The 15,905-nt window shown below is 44.9% G+C and overlaps 3 protein-coding genes and 1 pseudogene across 5 annotated transcripts in view; 2 read left to right on the top strand and 2 right to left on the bottom strand.

The window, feature by feature from the left end:
• LOC124856267 (centromere protein P) overlaps positions 1-993 on the top strand; it is a 117,278-nt gene extending 116,285 nt beyond the window's left edge. Inside the window, exon 10 of one of the 2 annotated variants that reach the window (XR_007035293.1) lies at positions 628-677. Coding sequence is in view for 1 of the 2 variants with exons in the window: in XM_047346569.1 (XP_047202525.1) it covers positions 628-773 (146 nt within the window). In the remaining variant the exon portion in view is untranslated. Of the gene's footprint in view, positions 1-627 lie in introns of both variants that reach the window. The other variant, XM_047346569.1, reaches the window with a different exon arrangement.
• Positions 880-8,499, bottom strand: LOC124856270 (inositol-pentakisphosphate 2-kinase-like). Its single transcript, XM_047346571.1, has 4 exons — positions 7,940-8,499; positions 7,754-7,856; positions 4,499-4,590; positions 880-2,930 (listed from the first exon to the last, which is right to left on the bottom strand). The coding sequence occupies exons 1-4, from the start codon at positions 8,020-8,022 to the stop codon at positions 2,687-2,689; spliced, it is 522 nt and encodes a 173-aa protein (XP_047202527.1). The 5' UTR covers positions 8,023-8,499; the 3' UTR covers positions 880-2,686.
• Positions 5,373-7,702, top strand: LOC124856265 (annotated as a pseudogene).
• A 3,906-nt stretch (positions 8,500-12,405) lies between the features above and the next one.
• dnah10 (dynein axonemal heavy chain 10) overlaps positions 12,406-15,905 on the bottom strand; it is a 65,800-nt gene continuing 62,300 nt past the window's right edge. For both annotated transcript variants that reach the window (XM_047347217.1, XM_047347216.1), the window contains 9 exons: positions 15,623-15,832; positions 15,437-15,532; positions 15,181-15,352; positions 14,960-15,091; positions 14,593-14,804; positions 14,335-14,502; positions 13,078-13,258; positions 12,863-13,008; positions 12,406-12,771 (listed from right to left, as the gene is read on the bottom strand). In XM_047347217.1, the coding sequence (XP_047203173.1) occupies positions 12,625-12,771; positions 12,863-13,008; positions 13,078-13,258; positions 14,335-14,502; positions 14,593-14,804; positions 14,960-15,091; positions 15,181-15,352; positions 15,437-15,532; positions 15,623-15,832 (1,464 nt within the window). In that variant the 3' untranslated portion in view covers positions 12,406-12,624. The remainder of the gene's footprint in view (positions 12,772-12,862; positions 13,009-13,077; positions 13,259-14,334; positions 14,503-14,592; positions 14,805-14,959; positions 15,092-15,180; positions 15,353-15,436; positions 15,533-15,622; positions 15,833-15,905) is intronic.

Here is a 15,905-nt window from a genome sequence, read left to right as displayed (position 1 = left end):
CAAATAAATGATTGAAATGAGGCAGATCTTATGAGTAATTTCCCTGATTAAACTGCTTCATCATGAAGCTCCTTTTGGTTCCTTAATATCTGGAACTGGTCTTTCAGGGAGGAAACTCATTTTTGTGACGTCCTAGAAGAAGAGAACTAGAGCTGACCGATCAGGCTGTTCCTGTCTGTCTTCCTGCCGATTCTCATTTTGACCAATGCCAATTTTTTTTGAAAGATCATAAAACATAAAAGAAAAGTTAACTGCAGGTTTTTTGATAGAGGAAGTAGTTTTGAATCCAACACCAAATGAAGCATTCGTCCCTGATCTTTATCTGATTTTTATTAAATAAAACAAATGTATCTAAAAGTACAAGCTGGTGGTTTATATGTTTATGGGCTGAAAATTTTAGGAGTTTGTAGTTTTGATGCATTCAATGAGCAGAAAAAAGTAAAACCCTGACAGGGTTTCTTTTCAGTACTTGACCTGCAGATCACCTAAAAGAGCCGATCCAAAAAAAAATGTCTGATTCTGATCTCTGAGCGACTGATTGGTGCATTTCTAAAGAAAACAGGAAGAATGACTTTGACAAGGGAGGTTTACCACATTCAGATGATGTTGATCTTTGTTTGCTTGCAGCTACGCAGCTGTTCCTCACTCAGCCTGCAGGGGGCGGTGCTGCTGAGGCCTTTCAGAGCCTGCTGAGGATTCTGGGACCTGAAGCTGCCATAGAGTCCATCATCAGAACCGTGAGCCTTTCAGAGGACGCCGAACTCAGCGGTTAGAAGGTCCAGAAGTCCCAGTCCGAACTCTGGGCCTCAGCAGATCCTGAATCAGAACTTTATTTTTCCCTCCATGATGAGACAAACACAGGAAGCAGACACACCAGGGTTCGGTTCGGTACAAATGTTTATTCTGATACAAAGAGCGTGACTGTGACGGCAGTAACAGCAGAACTCGTTGGTCCAAATCTACAAAAATAAATAATTTCAGTAGAAAACACCAGACAGCTGTTTGGCCTTTATGTCCCCACGTAGTTTCTGCTGTTTTTATTCCACTCAAAGGTTTCAGGAGTCTGCAGGAATCACAGCGCTGACCCATGATCCTCAGCCAATCATGTTGCTCAGGCAGCAGGCGGCTGACCAATCAGGTTCCAGCTCAGAGCAGAGACTGACCAATGAGATTCTTTATTATCTGCAGGTCTCTAAAGTATTCACACCCTGTTAAAGGCTTTAATGATGTAAGAAATGAGACCATGATACATCATTTCAGAACATTTTCCACATTTAATGCAACATTTATCCTGTTTAACTTACAACAAACTAATCAACAAGTTGCTCTAACCTGGATTAAGAAGTTTGCACACCCTTAATCTAAAGCTCTGTAGTAGTTTATGGTTCAGGTTCAGCATTCTCCACAGAAACCGTCACCGTCCTCCAGGCCCGTCACCGTCCTCCAGGACCGTCACCGTCCAACAGACCCGTCAGTACATTCAGGCACCAGGACAAACAAAAAGGAAGCAGCCATGTTTGGCACAAAACCAGCAGAGCAGCAGCATGTGGGTCAGAGCTCGGATCAGATCTCAGGACTTTGTTAAAGTCCGGTCCGGAAGCTTCACTGCAGAGTTCAGTTCAGCCAAACGCTCCAAAATTGATCTGAAAGAGTCCAATTGGACTCTGAAGCAGCTTTCAGTCCAAAATTCTGACTTCAGAACATCCAAACAACATTCATAGAACTGAAGCTAAGTGGGAACAAACGGTACTGGATCAGAACATCCAACCAGTCCTCATTTCTGCAGGTTTTCCTTGCAAACAGCCAAACGTCTTGTTCTCTTCAAGTGTTTGGATCAACAGTTCTCCAGAACTACTGAAGGTCCTTCAGGTTCTGTTTATCTGCCGGAGAAGGTTCTTTTAGTCCTGAAAGTTCTTCTGTTGTCAGCTACTGGACTGAAAAGGAGTGAATATCAGCCAAAGTCCAAAGAAAACCTCTGACAGTCCTACAGGAAGCCCTGAGAACTGTTGGACCAGAACACACAGACAGGATCAACTGGGTCAGAAGAAGGAAAATCTGAAGACATGAGGGCTGGATCAGGACTTCTGACCACTGCTGTTTGTTTACCACCCTGCACAGATTAGTAAACAAGTAAACAGACTGAAATCTGCTCTGACATCAGTGAAAGTTACAGTACCGAGCCCAGAACAAAACCCGGTTTCCTCAAACACTCAGAGGTCTCAGCTCAACCTGATGCTGGAGTTTTTTAATAATGTTAAAACTACATGAAAGGCTGTCCTCCTCCTGCCTGACAACAAATAAACTCATTTAATCAGTGGGAACATCGGAGGTTGTCTCTGGGTTTTCAGACTGTTGAGACCAGAACCGTCTGACCCAGGAGGTTTTCGTGGTTCTGATTCTGGTGAACTGACCCTTTAACAGCACATTTGACCTTTAAAGCGATGCAGCAGACGGCCTGTTGACTGTGTTTGTATCACAGCTGTTAGTGTTGATGATGATGATCAGCTGAGGACCTCTGACATCATAGCATCAGAGCTTGTTGCTATGACAACAGCTTCCATCCAAGGAGAGGTCAGAGAGGATGTTGGTGACAGAATGAAGCTGTGAGATTGTGGTTAACTGAAGCAGAACGGATGCTGGATTCTCCTCCTGATCGGACCTCTCTCAGACAGACAGAACCAGCCGTTCACACGGGCTGGAAGAGCAGCGTTCGGTCCTCCCTCTCTGCAGCCGTGATGATGTTGGGGAGCAGCGGCAAGGAGCCCTTGGGCAAGGCACCGCCCGTCCTCAGGTAACACGAGACGATCTTCTGGTCCAAACGCTGCTGGCGGGGGATGCTGTCCAACGGCTTTGGATCCAAATCCAGGATGGAGACGGAGGAGGAGAAGGCCTGAGGTCTGAAGTCCCTGAGATGCTTCTGAGAGGAGAGGCTGGAGGAGGAAGAGGAGGGTTAATGACCAGGAGGAAGGTTAGCACAAAATAACCGTTTTTGATGCTGAACTAATCTGTGGCGCGTTTCTCCTGCAGCAACGAGACTTTTTAAAAAGCTGCGCTCTGATTGGTGGAATCTGCTCCTTTAATGTAAACACCTGTTTCACTGCAGCTGTTTAAAGGATCATTGACTCACCTGGATGTGATGTTCTAACCCTCAGAAACGTTCTGATAAACTGTCCAACCGTCCCTTTCATGATCTAACTTTGGGTCATGGAGGTACCGAGTCTGAGGACAGAACACCTCAGCAGTGTACGCCACATGTTATAGAAGCCCGGTTCTGATCATTTAAGCTGGTCCAACCCACACCTCACCGACTGCCCTTCTGATAAAACTACACCAACTGAAGCTCAGATCGGTGACCTTTCGACCCCTTTAGTGCGACTCCTGTGACGACTAACATACATCCTGAATCACCACGTTGCAGCATTGCTGAGGGAAAGTTCTGGATCTGTCTACGGGCCTCCTCCCAGTGGGACCTTCGTAGGAGACATCTTGACCTCTGCTCCAAGCTCTTCCAGATGATGGAGTGAGAATTATTTCCAGATGAGCTGCACCCCGACAGACTGCCGTAGGGTAAAGATCTGGTCCATGACTCCATGACGACAATGAAAGTTAAACTTCTCTAGAATCAGAACCAGTCAGAACCTCTTTCCAACATCTTGGAGTAAATGTTCCCAGAAAGGCTGAGAAGATTGATCCCTGGTACCATGTCTTGTTCCTATTTCTAATAAGCTGGAGATCCATCTGGATCTGCTCCTCCTTGAACCGCCACCTTAACGTGGTCGAGTCGTCTGAGTGCTCAAAAGATCCTAGAGGTTCTGTTGTCCAGGGCTTAAATGCCCCTGGTAGAGTCTCCCATGGCAAACGGGCTCTGGGTGACGGGTCAGACAAAGACCGGTTCAGAACCCTTCATGAGGACTACCTCAACAAGACATGTGAGGTCGTCTGGTTCAGCAGAGCCAAGGACCCACCGTGGAGCCGGGCCTGGGGTCGGGACTCATCGGCGAGCGCCCGGTGGCCCGGTTACTACTCACGGGACCCGGCCGGGCCAAGCCTGAACGAGAGATCCGATTAGATCTACTCCTGGTTCAGAACTGAAGGAAGTTCACCTGGTTAGTTTCCATGTATAGATGATCTGCAGACCTTTTGATCAGGTTCTGTCCTTCTTTGCTGCTTTTAGTTAAATATTCCAACCTTCATATTTTTCCCTGTGGGTCCAGATTCTGATCGATCATCTGATGCCAACTTCATTCAGGGAAGCCTGAGTCCAGTTCTGGATCTTTTAGATCCATCACTTCTCCAGAACACCTGAGTCAGATAAATGACTCGCTACCTGGCCTCTGCAGAACTAATGGACTGAAGGCTGAGGAGGGAAGTCAGCCATCTGATTCAGGTTCTGCTGGAGCAGGGATGCATCTAAAGGTTGCAGGATGGATGATCTTCACCCTACGTTCTCCAAGCTTCATCTGAAGAACCTTCAAATCTGAACAGAGTGGAGGCTTACTCTTCATCATCGTCCTCTTCCTCAACACTGGGAACAAGAGCAGCCATGATGGAGCAGTCCTTAGCCGTCAGGGCGATCCGGTACTGATGGACCTGCAGAGAACAGAACTGGAGTGAAACTGACTGAAAACACCAAAGAACATTTGTGCCGGGCCTTCTGGGTCTCTGAATGAAACTCATTTGTGTTCATTCTAAATAAAATCTCAGCTTTCACTCAGACATGATGAACAGGTTCTGATCCGGAGAACTGGTTCTGACCCGGTCTTAAAACCAGATAAACCTCAGATTAAAACATCTCATTCTGTCATATTTAGTAAAAAGTTCAAAAATTAGAACCACATTAGAACCACATTTAGTTGTTGTTCTGGTTCTGGAGGAAGAGGAGAACTTTGTTGTTCTGGTTCTGGAGGAAGAGGAGAACTTTGTTGTTGTGGTTCTGGAGGAAGAAAAGAACTTTGTTGTTGTGGTTCTGGAGGAAGAAAAGAACTTTGTTGTTGTGGTTCTGGAGGAAGAAAAGAACTTTGTTGTTGTGGTTCTGGAGGAAGAAAAGAACTTTGTTGTTGTGGTTCTGGAGGAAGAAAAGAACTTTGTTGTTGTGGTTCTGGAGGAAGAGGAGAACTTTGTTGAGCTCAGCTGATTATTCCTGAAGAACCTCATAGTTACTGAGTTCATTCAGAGCTACGACTGCAGCACTGAGGAACACTTATTTTACAGCCTTTATTACAGGAAATGTTCTGATTGAGGAAGAGAATAAAACCTGTTAGTCTGAGTTTTACAGCAGCTGAAAGATTGGAATTCTGGACCTGAAACACCTCAGTTACAGGTGAAGCAGCAGGTCTAACAGGTTTAGGCTCCGCCCCTCACCTGACACACCTGAACTACAGCAGGAAGCAATTTGTGATCGTTGGTCCCTGCAGAGACTCACAGACGGATCAGATCCACCTTCAGACCAAACCAGCAGCTTCCTCTGAGTGAGTCCAGCTGCAGGAGAGGAACCTGGAGACCTCCAACACTGCTGCTTCAAGCTGCTCCACACACTGAAGGTGAGTTGGACCAAGAACACTCAGAGTCACTTTGAGGGACGTTAGTGGAGGAGGGAGGGAGCCATGACTGACTGGACCTTCTGTGTTTTCAGCTTCATTCAGAGACTAAATGGCTTCCAGATTAGAGGAGGATCTCTGCTGTCCGGTCTGTCAGGACATCTTCAAAGATCCAGTTCTTCTGTCCTGTAGCCACAGCTTCTGTAAGGAGTGTCTGAAGAACTGGTGGAGAGAGAAACCAGCTAAAGAGTGTCCAGTTTGTAAGAGGAGATCTTCAAAGGAGGTCATCCACCTCTCAATCTGGTTCTGAAGAACCTGTGTGAGACCTTCTTACAGCAGAGAGACCAGAGAGCTTCAGAGGATCTCTGCAGTCTGCACTCTGAGAAGCTCAAACTCTTCTGTCTGGACCATCAGCAGCCAGTGTGTCTCGTCTGCAGAGATTCAGAAAAACACACCAAGCACAGATTCAGACCCATCAATGAAGCTGCTCAGCAACACAAGAAGAACCTTCAGGAAACTCTGGAACCTTTGAAGAAGAACCTGGAGCTCAGGAAGAAAGTTCAAGAGGAGTTTAATCAGACAGCAGAACACGTGAAGGTCCAGGCCCGACACACAGAGAGGCTGATTAAGGAGCAGTTTAAGAAGCTTCATCAGTTTCTAGCAGAGGAAGAGGAGGCCAGGCTGGCTGCACTGAGGGAGGAAGAGGAGCAGAAGAGTGGGATGATGAAGGAGAAGATGGAGGCTCTGAGCAGAGAGATAACAGCTCTTTCAGCCACAGTCAGAGCCACAGAGGAGGAGCTGAGAGCTGAAGACGTCTCCTTCCTGCACAACTACAAGGCTGCAGTGGAAAGAGTCCAGCGCTGCCCCCTGCTGGATGGTCCACAGCTGCCCTCAGGAGCTCTGATAGACCAGGCCAAACATCTGGGCAACCTGGCCTTCAACATCTGGAGCAACATGAAGAACATGGTGTCCTACACTCCTCTCATCCTGGACCCAAACACTGCTGGTTCAAGACTCTTCTTGTCTGAAGATCTGACCAGTGTGACTCTAGGAGAGGAACAGAAGCTTCCTGGTAATCCAGAGAGGTTTGATTACTGGTGGTCTGTCCTGAGTTCTGAGGGCTTTAACTCAGGGAACCACAGCTGGGATGTAGATGTTGGAGACAGTGGAGGCTGGATGCTTGGTGTGATAGAGTCTGTCCAGAGGAAGGGAGACCTAGAGTCTGGATGGTTGTCTATATGTTTCTATGAAGGTAAATACTCAGCAGGGTCTCCAGCAGCTCCTCTCACAGATCTCTCAGTACAGAAGAAGCTCCAGAGGATCAGAGTGAATCTGGACTGGGACAGAGGAAAGCTGTCCTTCTCTGATCTGGACACTAACACACACATACACACCTTCACACACACCTTCACTGACAAGATGTTTCCATTCATCGCCACTGAGGATGAAGCAACAATCTTACCGATGAAGATTTCAGTGAGCAAACAGCAGCTCTGATGTTCTCAGCATGAAGAACATAAAGTCCAAATGAAACCTTATTGATCAGATTGAAGCTCAGTGTTTTAAACAGGAAACTGGAGATGATCTGATCTGGTCTGACTGATCATCTGGTTGCTTTCAGGTCAGCTTCAGATCTGCTTAATAATCTGTCCAGATGCTACAAACTAAAGGTGACATGAAGTGGATGATGTGGAGTTTAGTTTGGTTCTGACAGCAGATCCAGGTGTGCTGATCATGAACAGGTAACAGGTGAGGTTAGTGGAGACATGAGGACCCTGGAGAGCTCTGCTGGTGGAAACCAACTGAGATCCAAACATCCAGACTGATGAACGCTGCAGAAGAAAACTCAGAGAGGTTTTCATGCTTAGTTTAGGAACATCTCAGCAGATCAGTAGATCTGTGAAACCATCTAGTTTCTCCTGTGTTTATGGATTCATGTGATCAGTGGTGGTTTGGGGATGGTCTGTAGAAGAAACTAGAAGATTGATCTGGACTGTTCAGCACCAGTAACTGTTAGTAAGTGTTTCTGTGTGACTTCATCTGTCCTTCATGGATTTAGGTTCTGTTTGTTCATCTGAGGTTAGAAGGACTTGGTTTAAAGAAGGAAGCGTTTCTCCATACGGCTGTAATTTGGCTTTAAGTGTGAAAATAAACAGTCAAATGTTTCTGTGTGTCTGTGTTACTGGGAGAACTGGGAGAACTGGGAATCATGTGACCTTGGCTGCAGCGTACTCCACAGAGCCGTCGTCCTCCATCCAACATTTCTGCACCTTCTCCAGGAAGTTCTGGTCGTACGGTCCGTCTATCTGGAGGCGAGTCCTGACAGACAGACAGAGACGTCAGAGTCCAAGTTTACCTGTCGGGACGGTTTTACCTTCTGGTTCCGGTCGGCTCGGTTCTACCTTTCCTCAGGGAAGTCCTGCAGGTGTTGCTCCACACGGCGGTACAGAGGATAAAGTCCTTCGATGTCCAACGTGTCCAACATCTGGGTCTGAAGGATCCTGGACAGAACGCTGCTGGTAGGTAAACCCTGAGATCCTGCATCACAGAGACAGACGGGTTTATTAAATCCACCTGAAAATGATTCTGGTCTCAGGTCCAGTTCTAGAAACAACAATGAGAGAATTTCATCAGGAAGATCAGGTTCTGGAAGATGCTGCAGAACAAAAACCTTTAGAGGAACAAGGCAGCAACCAAACTAAAATCTGCACAGAATGTTTCAAACAGAGAAAGACCAAGAAATGGGGAGATCCGGCCCAGATTTCAGTTCTGAAAGAAATGCTGCAACGTTTTCTAGATCTCAGATTATCTCCAGAGTGATTGTTGGTTTGGAGTCAAAGATGATTTTATCTCTGGTGATCATTTTCATCCTGTTTAAAGTCCAGAAAACCAGAACCAGGATCAATAAAACTGTAAATGATCCGGCTAAAGAAAGCAGTTCTGATGATGTCTGGTTCTGCTTCATGGGAACCAACTGACCTCCGTCTCCTCCTGCGGCGCTCAGCAGGGTGTTCACCAGGACCTTCAGACAGAAACCCAGCTTCACTGGTAGCTCTCTGACAAACATCTGCTTCAGTTTCAGCAGCTTTAGGCACTGAGAGAGTTTGGACCTGCGAGCCCGACCGGACCTTCAAGCTGCTTTACCTGGATGAAGTCATTCAGGACGGCTTTGGTGGTCATGTGACCGTTGATGCGGTTGTTTCCATGCAGGAAGTTGAGGGTTATTGTTATGAAATGATTGTTGGTCAAAGATTTAAGACAGTGGTGTTAATAAATAAAGACAATGATTTAGAATATTGTCAGAAATCAACACCATGAAACTTCCTAAGAAAAGATTAAAGATCCTTCCCTTAAATGTTTGTAGTTTGAGAAATAAATGAAGTGAAATAAAAGAGTTGATGCTATTGGATAATAAACACATTTAGTGATCTGAGACTCATTTTGATTTCATATTCAATGTTCTGATATATTTAGAAGGGTTAGAAATGTGTCTGATGGAGGATTTGTCATTTACAGGAACACCTCATAAAATTAGAATATGGCAGAAAACTGCAATAATTTTTGCCAAAAATGAAGCTCATATATTATAAAGAATCATCACACATATATTCCAAGCCTTTGTTTCTAGTTATTTTGATGATTATGACTTACAGGTAAAGAAACCCCATAATTCAGTCTCAGAAAATTAGAATACTGTGAAAATGTTCATGTAGCCGGGTGGTAACTTTATATTTTCTATTTTGGTTGTGACTATCATGGTTAAGGCGTTGGTCTTCCTTTATGTTACAGTAGCAATGCTATTGAGTTAATTTGCTTTGGTTATAGCATTTTATTTCATATCTGAATGTTTTGCACATGTAAATATGCTCAGGTAGTTGGTCTCTGTTGCTGCACATCTTGGCCACCAGAGGGCAGTGCTAAAATTGTATTACTGCTTTTCCAAGACGCGGCAGGAATGCATATTGTGACTTCCTGTTTTGCTTTGCTTCGTGCTGCGCTTGGATGTAATTCTGGCAGAAAATTGGAGGCCTGCATGTGCGGCGTAGAGCGGCTATTTCCTGTGAATGGGAATGAGATGTGCGGTCATCTGTGTCCTCCAGTGTTGAATGAGCTGAGATGTTGCTGTGAAATCCAAAGACCACAGCAGTATTTCTTGTATTTGATTTGATGTCATGTAGTTTATTTTGTGCACTTACTCTGTTAAGAGATTTGCCATATTTTATCTGTGGTTGTTACAGGTAAATGTTCTGGTTGAACAATAGATAAGAGACAAGACAGCTTTGTTTAATCTGTTCTCAGTTGAAAATTTAAAACATACTAAACATTAAGAACCCAGTTATTGTGTCCTGCGAGGTGAAATATTTCCCGAGCTTCATTATTGGACACTAATGGTGTCACAGCCTAATCAGCTAATTAACTCAAAACACCTGCAAAGGTTTCCTGAGCCTTTAAATGGTCTCTCACCCTGGGTCATAGGTCAAACAATCATGGAGACGACTGCTGACTGGACAGATGTCCAGAAGACACGGTCATCGACGCCCTTGATAATGGTAAATGGACTGAAGTTATATAGCGCCTCTCCAGTCATACCGACCACTAGAGTCACATTCACCCAGACACACTCACTAACACGCACACATCCACATTGGCAATTTGAGGTTAAGTGCCTTGCCCAGGGGTACATCGACATGTGGCAGGAGGAAGCTGGAATCGAACTCTCAACCCTCGGATTGACAACCACTCTTCTCACTGAGCCACAGTCGCCCCCTCACAAAGGGGGTAAGCCACAAAAGGTCATTGCTAAAGAAGCTGGTTGTTCTTTATCCAAGCATACAGAAAATTGAGTGGATGGAAGAAGTGTGGTAGGAAAAGGTCCAACAGGGAGAACCGCAGCCTTTAGGATTGTCAGGCAAAATCCGTTCAAGTATTTGGGGGAGTTTCAAAAGGAGGAGTCTGAGGCTGGAGTCAGTTCCTCAAGAGCCAATACGCACAGACGACTAATGCACATGAGCTACAAGCGTTTTATCTGGGCTAAGGAGAAAAGGAACTGAACCGATGCTCAGTGGTCCAAAGTTCTGTTTTCAGATAAAAGTGAATTTTGCATTTCATTTAGAAATCAAGGTCCCAGAGTCTGGAGGAAGAGAGGAGAGGAACAAAATCCATGTTGCTTGAAGTCCAGTGTGAAGTTTCTACAGTCAGTGATGGTTTGTGGTACCATGTCATCTGCTGGTTCTGGTCCAGTGTGTTTTCTGAAGTCCACAGTCAATGCAGCCAGTGCTGGGCGCACACAAATCTTCTCTCCATCAGAGCAGTGTGCATCCTGGGCGTCCTGAACAGAGGAGCTGAGGTCGTGTCCAGGAGCCTCCATCCTGACCTCTGAGATCTGGACCAGATTCAGCTCCACTGATCCTGAGGTTCCTGGATGGGGTGCGGGAGGAACAGCGACCCGATCCAGAGGCTGCGCTGCACGATCCAGCTGCTGATTGTCTTTCTGTTCTGTTCTGCTCCTCTGGACTGTTACAGTTAACCTTGGTCGTCATTATTCACAGCAGCAGATCTGTCATCTCAGTCTCCACCCTGACGAGATGATTCCTCCTTTATGTTTGTGGTCCAGACGGACCAGTGAGCCAAAGACTACATCCTGCTTCACCTTTATGGTGAAAAAGTTTTTCAGTGCTGCGAATAAGAGATAAACTTAGTGGGTAAAATACAGAAACACGTAAATATCATCTTCATTTCCTGCTGACTCTAGTGCTGCACAAGTTCAGAGGCAAGTTTGGATTTAAACGAGTTTATTGAAACACAAGAATGTGGTGGTTTGTCAGGATTCCCGTCTCTGTGGTCAGAACCACGTGTCACCATGGAAATGGTTCAGGGTCACCTAGATTTTATCCACACATATGGTTCTTCATGTGGGCCACAAAGTTCAGTTCTGGTCTCATCTGACCAGATCGCCTTCTTTGAAATGTTGCTGTGTGCTCTACATGACTTGTGGCAAACTGCACATTCAGATTCTCTCACATGCACCATGGATCTCTGTAGCTCCTCCAGAGTTACCATGGGCCTCTTGGCTGGTTCTCTGATTAATGTTCTGCTTGCCCAGTTCATCAGTTCAGTTGATATAAATCTGAAGTGTGGCATTACTTCAGATGTAAAAAGACATGCTTGGTACCATTTAGTGATGCTGGACTGAATCTCTGACCCGTTCAAAGCTTGGGGTGATGATTCTTCAAGTAGGTTTGGTTTAAACTTCTTTAGACTTTATTTCTGACCTTTCTGCTGTGTACCTTGGTCTTCATGATGCAGTTTGTTCACTAACCTCAGAGACCTTCACAGAGCAGCTGGAGTCATATTAGGACTAAATTACTCACAGGTAGATGTTATTTACTTATTAGGTCATCTCTGAAAACAATTAGTTACATTGGAATTTATTTAGGGGTATCACAGGAAAGGGGGCTGAATACAAATGAAAATGCTACACTTTTCAAATGTTTATTTGTAAAGAAAAACATAAAACAATGTGTCATTTTCCCTCCACTTCATAAATCTGCACTACCTTTTATTGGTCTATCCATAAAATCCCCCCAAAAATACATTTAAACTGGTGACAACATTTGAAGATGTTTAAGGGGTGTAAATACTTTTGAAAGGCACTGTACATCCCCTTTGGTCATGTGGAGTAATTTTTCTGTAAAAGCAGCCATTACCTGTAAGACACTGGTCCACTCCATTGTGCAAAATAAAAAGGTTAAAGAGATACTTGAGTAGAGAGAAAACTTTGCTCACAGCTGCATATTTGACCATGTGATTTAAACAGAAACGCGTTTTATTCAGATTTACACAACAATAAAAATACAAGATGCACCTGAACTGTTCACTAACATGTTTATTTGAAAACTAATGTGGATTCATAAGACAAAGATGTAAAGATGTGGTCTGGTGACACCTTTGCTCAGGTAACATCAGAGTCAAAGACTTCAGAAGAGGCAGAGAACAGTGTTCTGTGCTGCCATCTAGTGGCTACATTATAAACTACACATTTGAAGAACAGAAACACGTCTTCAGTAAGAATTTGTCAAGAAAATCTTCAGTCAGTGTTGAGACACAAACACACTCCCTGCAGAACCCAATGGGAGATGTGCAGCGTTGTAAACAGGTCTGCCTCAAAGACCAACCCGACTCCCATTGCATTCCTGCGCATGGAAGTTGTGTACACTGGTGTCCTCAATGTGTTCTGGGTACAAAACACCACAAAATGATAGACGGTGAGAACAAATATCCAAATCAAATGGAGTAAAGGAGTGTGTAGAGGCTTTTATCCACACCTGTAATCTAAGGCGGCGAGTCTCAACGGGGATGACTCTGAGAACGGGCAGCTCAACAACCAAGGCTTTAGGTTTACTCTTCATTAGGCAGCTGTTCTCCATGTCCCAGTCTGCTCCCTCCAGGAACAGGCCAGACACAAAGCAGCCTGAGGCCAGCGATGATGTTAGCTTCTAGAATTACTCATCCAAAAAAGCTGCAAAACTCAGTGTGTTACCTTGTCTAGGCCGCTCAGTGATTTCATCCTCACTGCGGTACCGGGTCACTTCTGTATACAGTGTGGAAAGATCCAGAGGCCAGCCGTTGTTCCTGCAGGCAGCTTGAACCAGAGCAGTCAGGTAAGACTCCGGGATGTGAAGTCCTGATAGCCACATAACCTTCGGCTCTCCTTCATTCACCTGCCACACAAGATCCACACATCAGATCCATGAAATCTCTAAGTTCAAATGAAGCCAAAAGTCAAAGTGTGTTTCTTTGTCTCCCTTGGGAGGAATTAGCCGTGAACAGAGGGGTTACAGTGCACTCTTCCAGAACAACAGATAATAAATACATGAATAAATAAAGCAACACAAATTCATTGAAAAGCACATCAATAACAAGATTTGTAGGTAAAAAAAAAACAATAAAAATGTTAGTTACACAAAACGAAATACTAAATTCTATATTGATTTAAATCTAACTTCAAATGTTCAACTCAACACACAAGAGCTTCTTCCTGGTCGTTATTTAATGAAGCAACATGGATCCAAAGTTAAACCCAACACTCCTAGATTCATACAGTGCTTACAAATGTACTCCTGTCACACCTACTACTGCACATAACCCTAAACACAGCATCCCCACAGTGAAACATGGTGGTGGGAGAATCATGCTGTGGGAATTCTTCCTTTCACCAGAACAGGAAAGCTGATCAGAGTAGATGGACGAATGAATGGAGGTCAATACAGAACAATTCTGGAAAAAACCTGTTAGATGCATCAAAAAACGTGAGACCAGGACAGCGGTTCAAGTTGCAGCTGTTTGGACTAAAGCAGATTAATGTGTTAAAATGTCCTATTCAAAGTCCAGACCCATATCTGATTGAGAGGATGTGGCAATACTTGAAAACCATCCAGTCTGTGTGACCTTGACCTTTTTTGCAAAGAAAAATGTGCAAAATGTTCAGCGTCTAGATGAGGAAAGCAGGTAGAGACAAACCCCAGAGACCTGCAGCTGTAACCGCAAGACCAGGAGGTTCAATAAAGAGAAGAAGAAGCAGCTGCACAGCTCACGTGTTTCAAGTGTAAAACAGCTGAAACCGTGATCCTCTTCTTTCTGCCTCACAATGACGCTCTGCTGGGTTCATCAATGAGGACAACAGGTGAAACATTTCAAGGTACAGCACAAATATGTAAGACTCCAGAATTTAAAGAGGTTGTGTTTCTGATCACTGCATCTTTTCAAATAAATCAGGTAGCTTATCTGAAATATTTACCCAGGATTCATACTGTTCATAACGCCTCTTGAAGTGACTCATCCAGCTTCCGAGGGACTTCAGAGTCTCAGGTGCCAGCTTCTTCCATACGGCAGGAATGTGGCCGTTAAAAAGAGCCCGAGCCACTTCATCCAACTCACTGCTCATCCCCACCTCACCAGCTAAGGCCTGAGGGACACAAGGCCATCTGGAATCATCTAGAGATGGACTAAAGAGCAAAGACAAATACATGCATGTTACCTCTGACCCCAGCCTCACCCTTATCAACTCAGCCAAGGACTGCTGCATGCGATCCACCAGCTTGTTGAAGCGCTCTAGTTCCTGAAGTAGAACCACAGAGGTTGGAGAAACATCTGTGCCAAACGTTTTACGAACAACGTCCATGTCAAAGAGCTCGGGAACTTTGTTCTGGATGTCCTGAGCCACCTGGCTTATCTGCTCCTCCCTCGTAATACCTCCACTAGATTCACCTGAGGGGCAAGGAAAGAGGAAAAAGGTGAAAACAACAACTATTTCTTTCTCAATTCTTTTATACTTTAGCAGTTCTTGCTCAAAGAGCACAACAACAGAACGTTCTCCTTAGTAGTGGTCAGTAACAATCCAGTAGAGAAGCACCAAATCCTACCTGTCTGAGGTTGAAGGTCTATCAGGTGAGTCCACATCTCTTTCACAGCCAGAGTGTAATATCCTATCTCTACATTGGAATGAAGACCCATCACCTCTGGTGTGTTTGCTAGCGGCAGGTTCTCGATCTCCTCTGCAACGCAGACCAGATTAAAGCCGTGAGCGCAGGAAGGTCATAAATGACTTTCTGTTTTACAGAAAAGTGCGTCGGCAGGAGCTGACCAATATATACGGTCTTTGGCCCGCTTGGAGGGATTCTGTAATCTACATCTTTGTTTTTGAAGAAGTGAAACTGCCGGAAGGTAGAGAAGAGGAAATCTCCAAGGTACTCGTCCATGTAGACAGTCAGGATCCTGCGGTCAAAGCTGTCTATAACTCGCCCACCATACATCACCTAATGACACATTGTACAAATAATACTCCCAGTATCTAAGACAGTAAAGGACATGTCACAGAAGAGCAAACAGTGTTGCCAAACCTCTCCAATAAGATATTTCAGACATCCCCAGGGGATATCGCTGTCTCCTTGGTTGTACGCTTTAGTCAGGTAAGTGTTCAGGATCTCCATACACACCTGTTAAGCAGAGTTACTTTGCTTCAGCTACTGAAAGGTTAAATCTCTACGTTATTGCGCCACTCTAAACAAGAGTCCTGCACCGCTTACAGAGAAGTCCGACTCGCTGAAGTCATAGGGCACATTCCAGCCAATCTTTCCGTACTTTCGCCTCTCCTGCACCACAGCATGGAAGAAGGCCAGCACATACACCAAGCCTTTGAACAACGGGTGCGGGCATGCAGTCAGGCTTTCATGTGAGACTCTGGAGTACGTGGCTCTCATGTTCAGCTTGAGACCGCTGGGAGGCTCCGTCACCACCTACAAACAATGTCAAAGATCAGTTCGATTTATGGAAACTGTTTGCTTTTAAATACCTGGGAATGTGAGTTTT

Source organism: Girardinichthys multiradiatus, chromosome 20, assembly GCF_021462225.1.
Source record: "Girardinichthys multiradiatus isolate DD_20200921_A chromosome 20, DD_fGirMul_XY1, whole genome shotgun sequence".
Lineage (NCBI taxonomy): Eukaryota > Metazoa > Chordata > Actinopteri > Cyprinodontiformes > Goodeidae > Girardinichthys > Girardinichthys multiradiatus.
This window is presented reverse-complemented; position numbering and strand designations above follow the sequence as displayed.

Coding starts and splice junctions, on each gene's coding strand:
- LOC124856270 (XM_047346571.1), bottom strand. CDS start 8,022: ATGTTGGACACGTTGGACATCGAAGGACTTTATCCTCTGTACCGCCGT. Junction 7,857..7,939: donor CAGGACTTCCCTGAGGAAAG/GTAGAACCGAGC, acceptor TCTGTCTGTCAG/GACTCGCCTCCAGATAGACG. Junction 4,591..7,753: donor TGGAGTACGCTGCAGCCAAG/GTCACATGATTC, acceptor TGTTCTCTGCAG/GTCCATCAGTACCGGATCGC.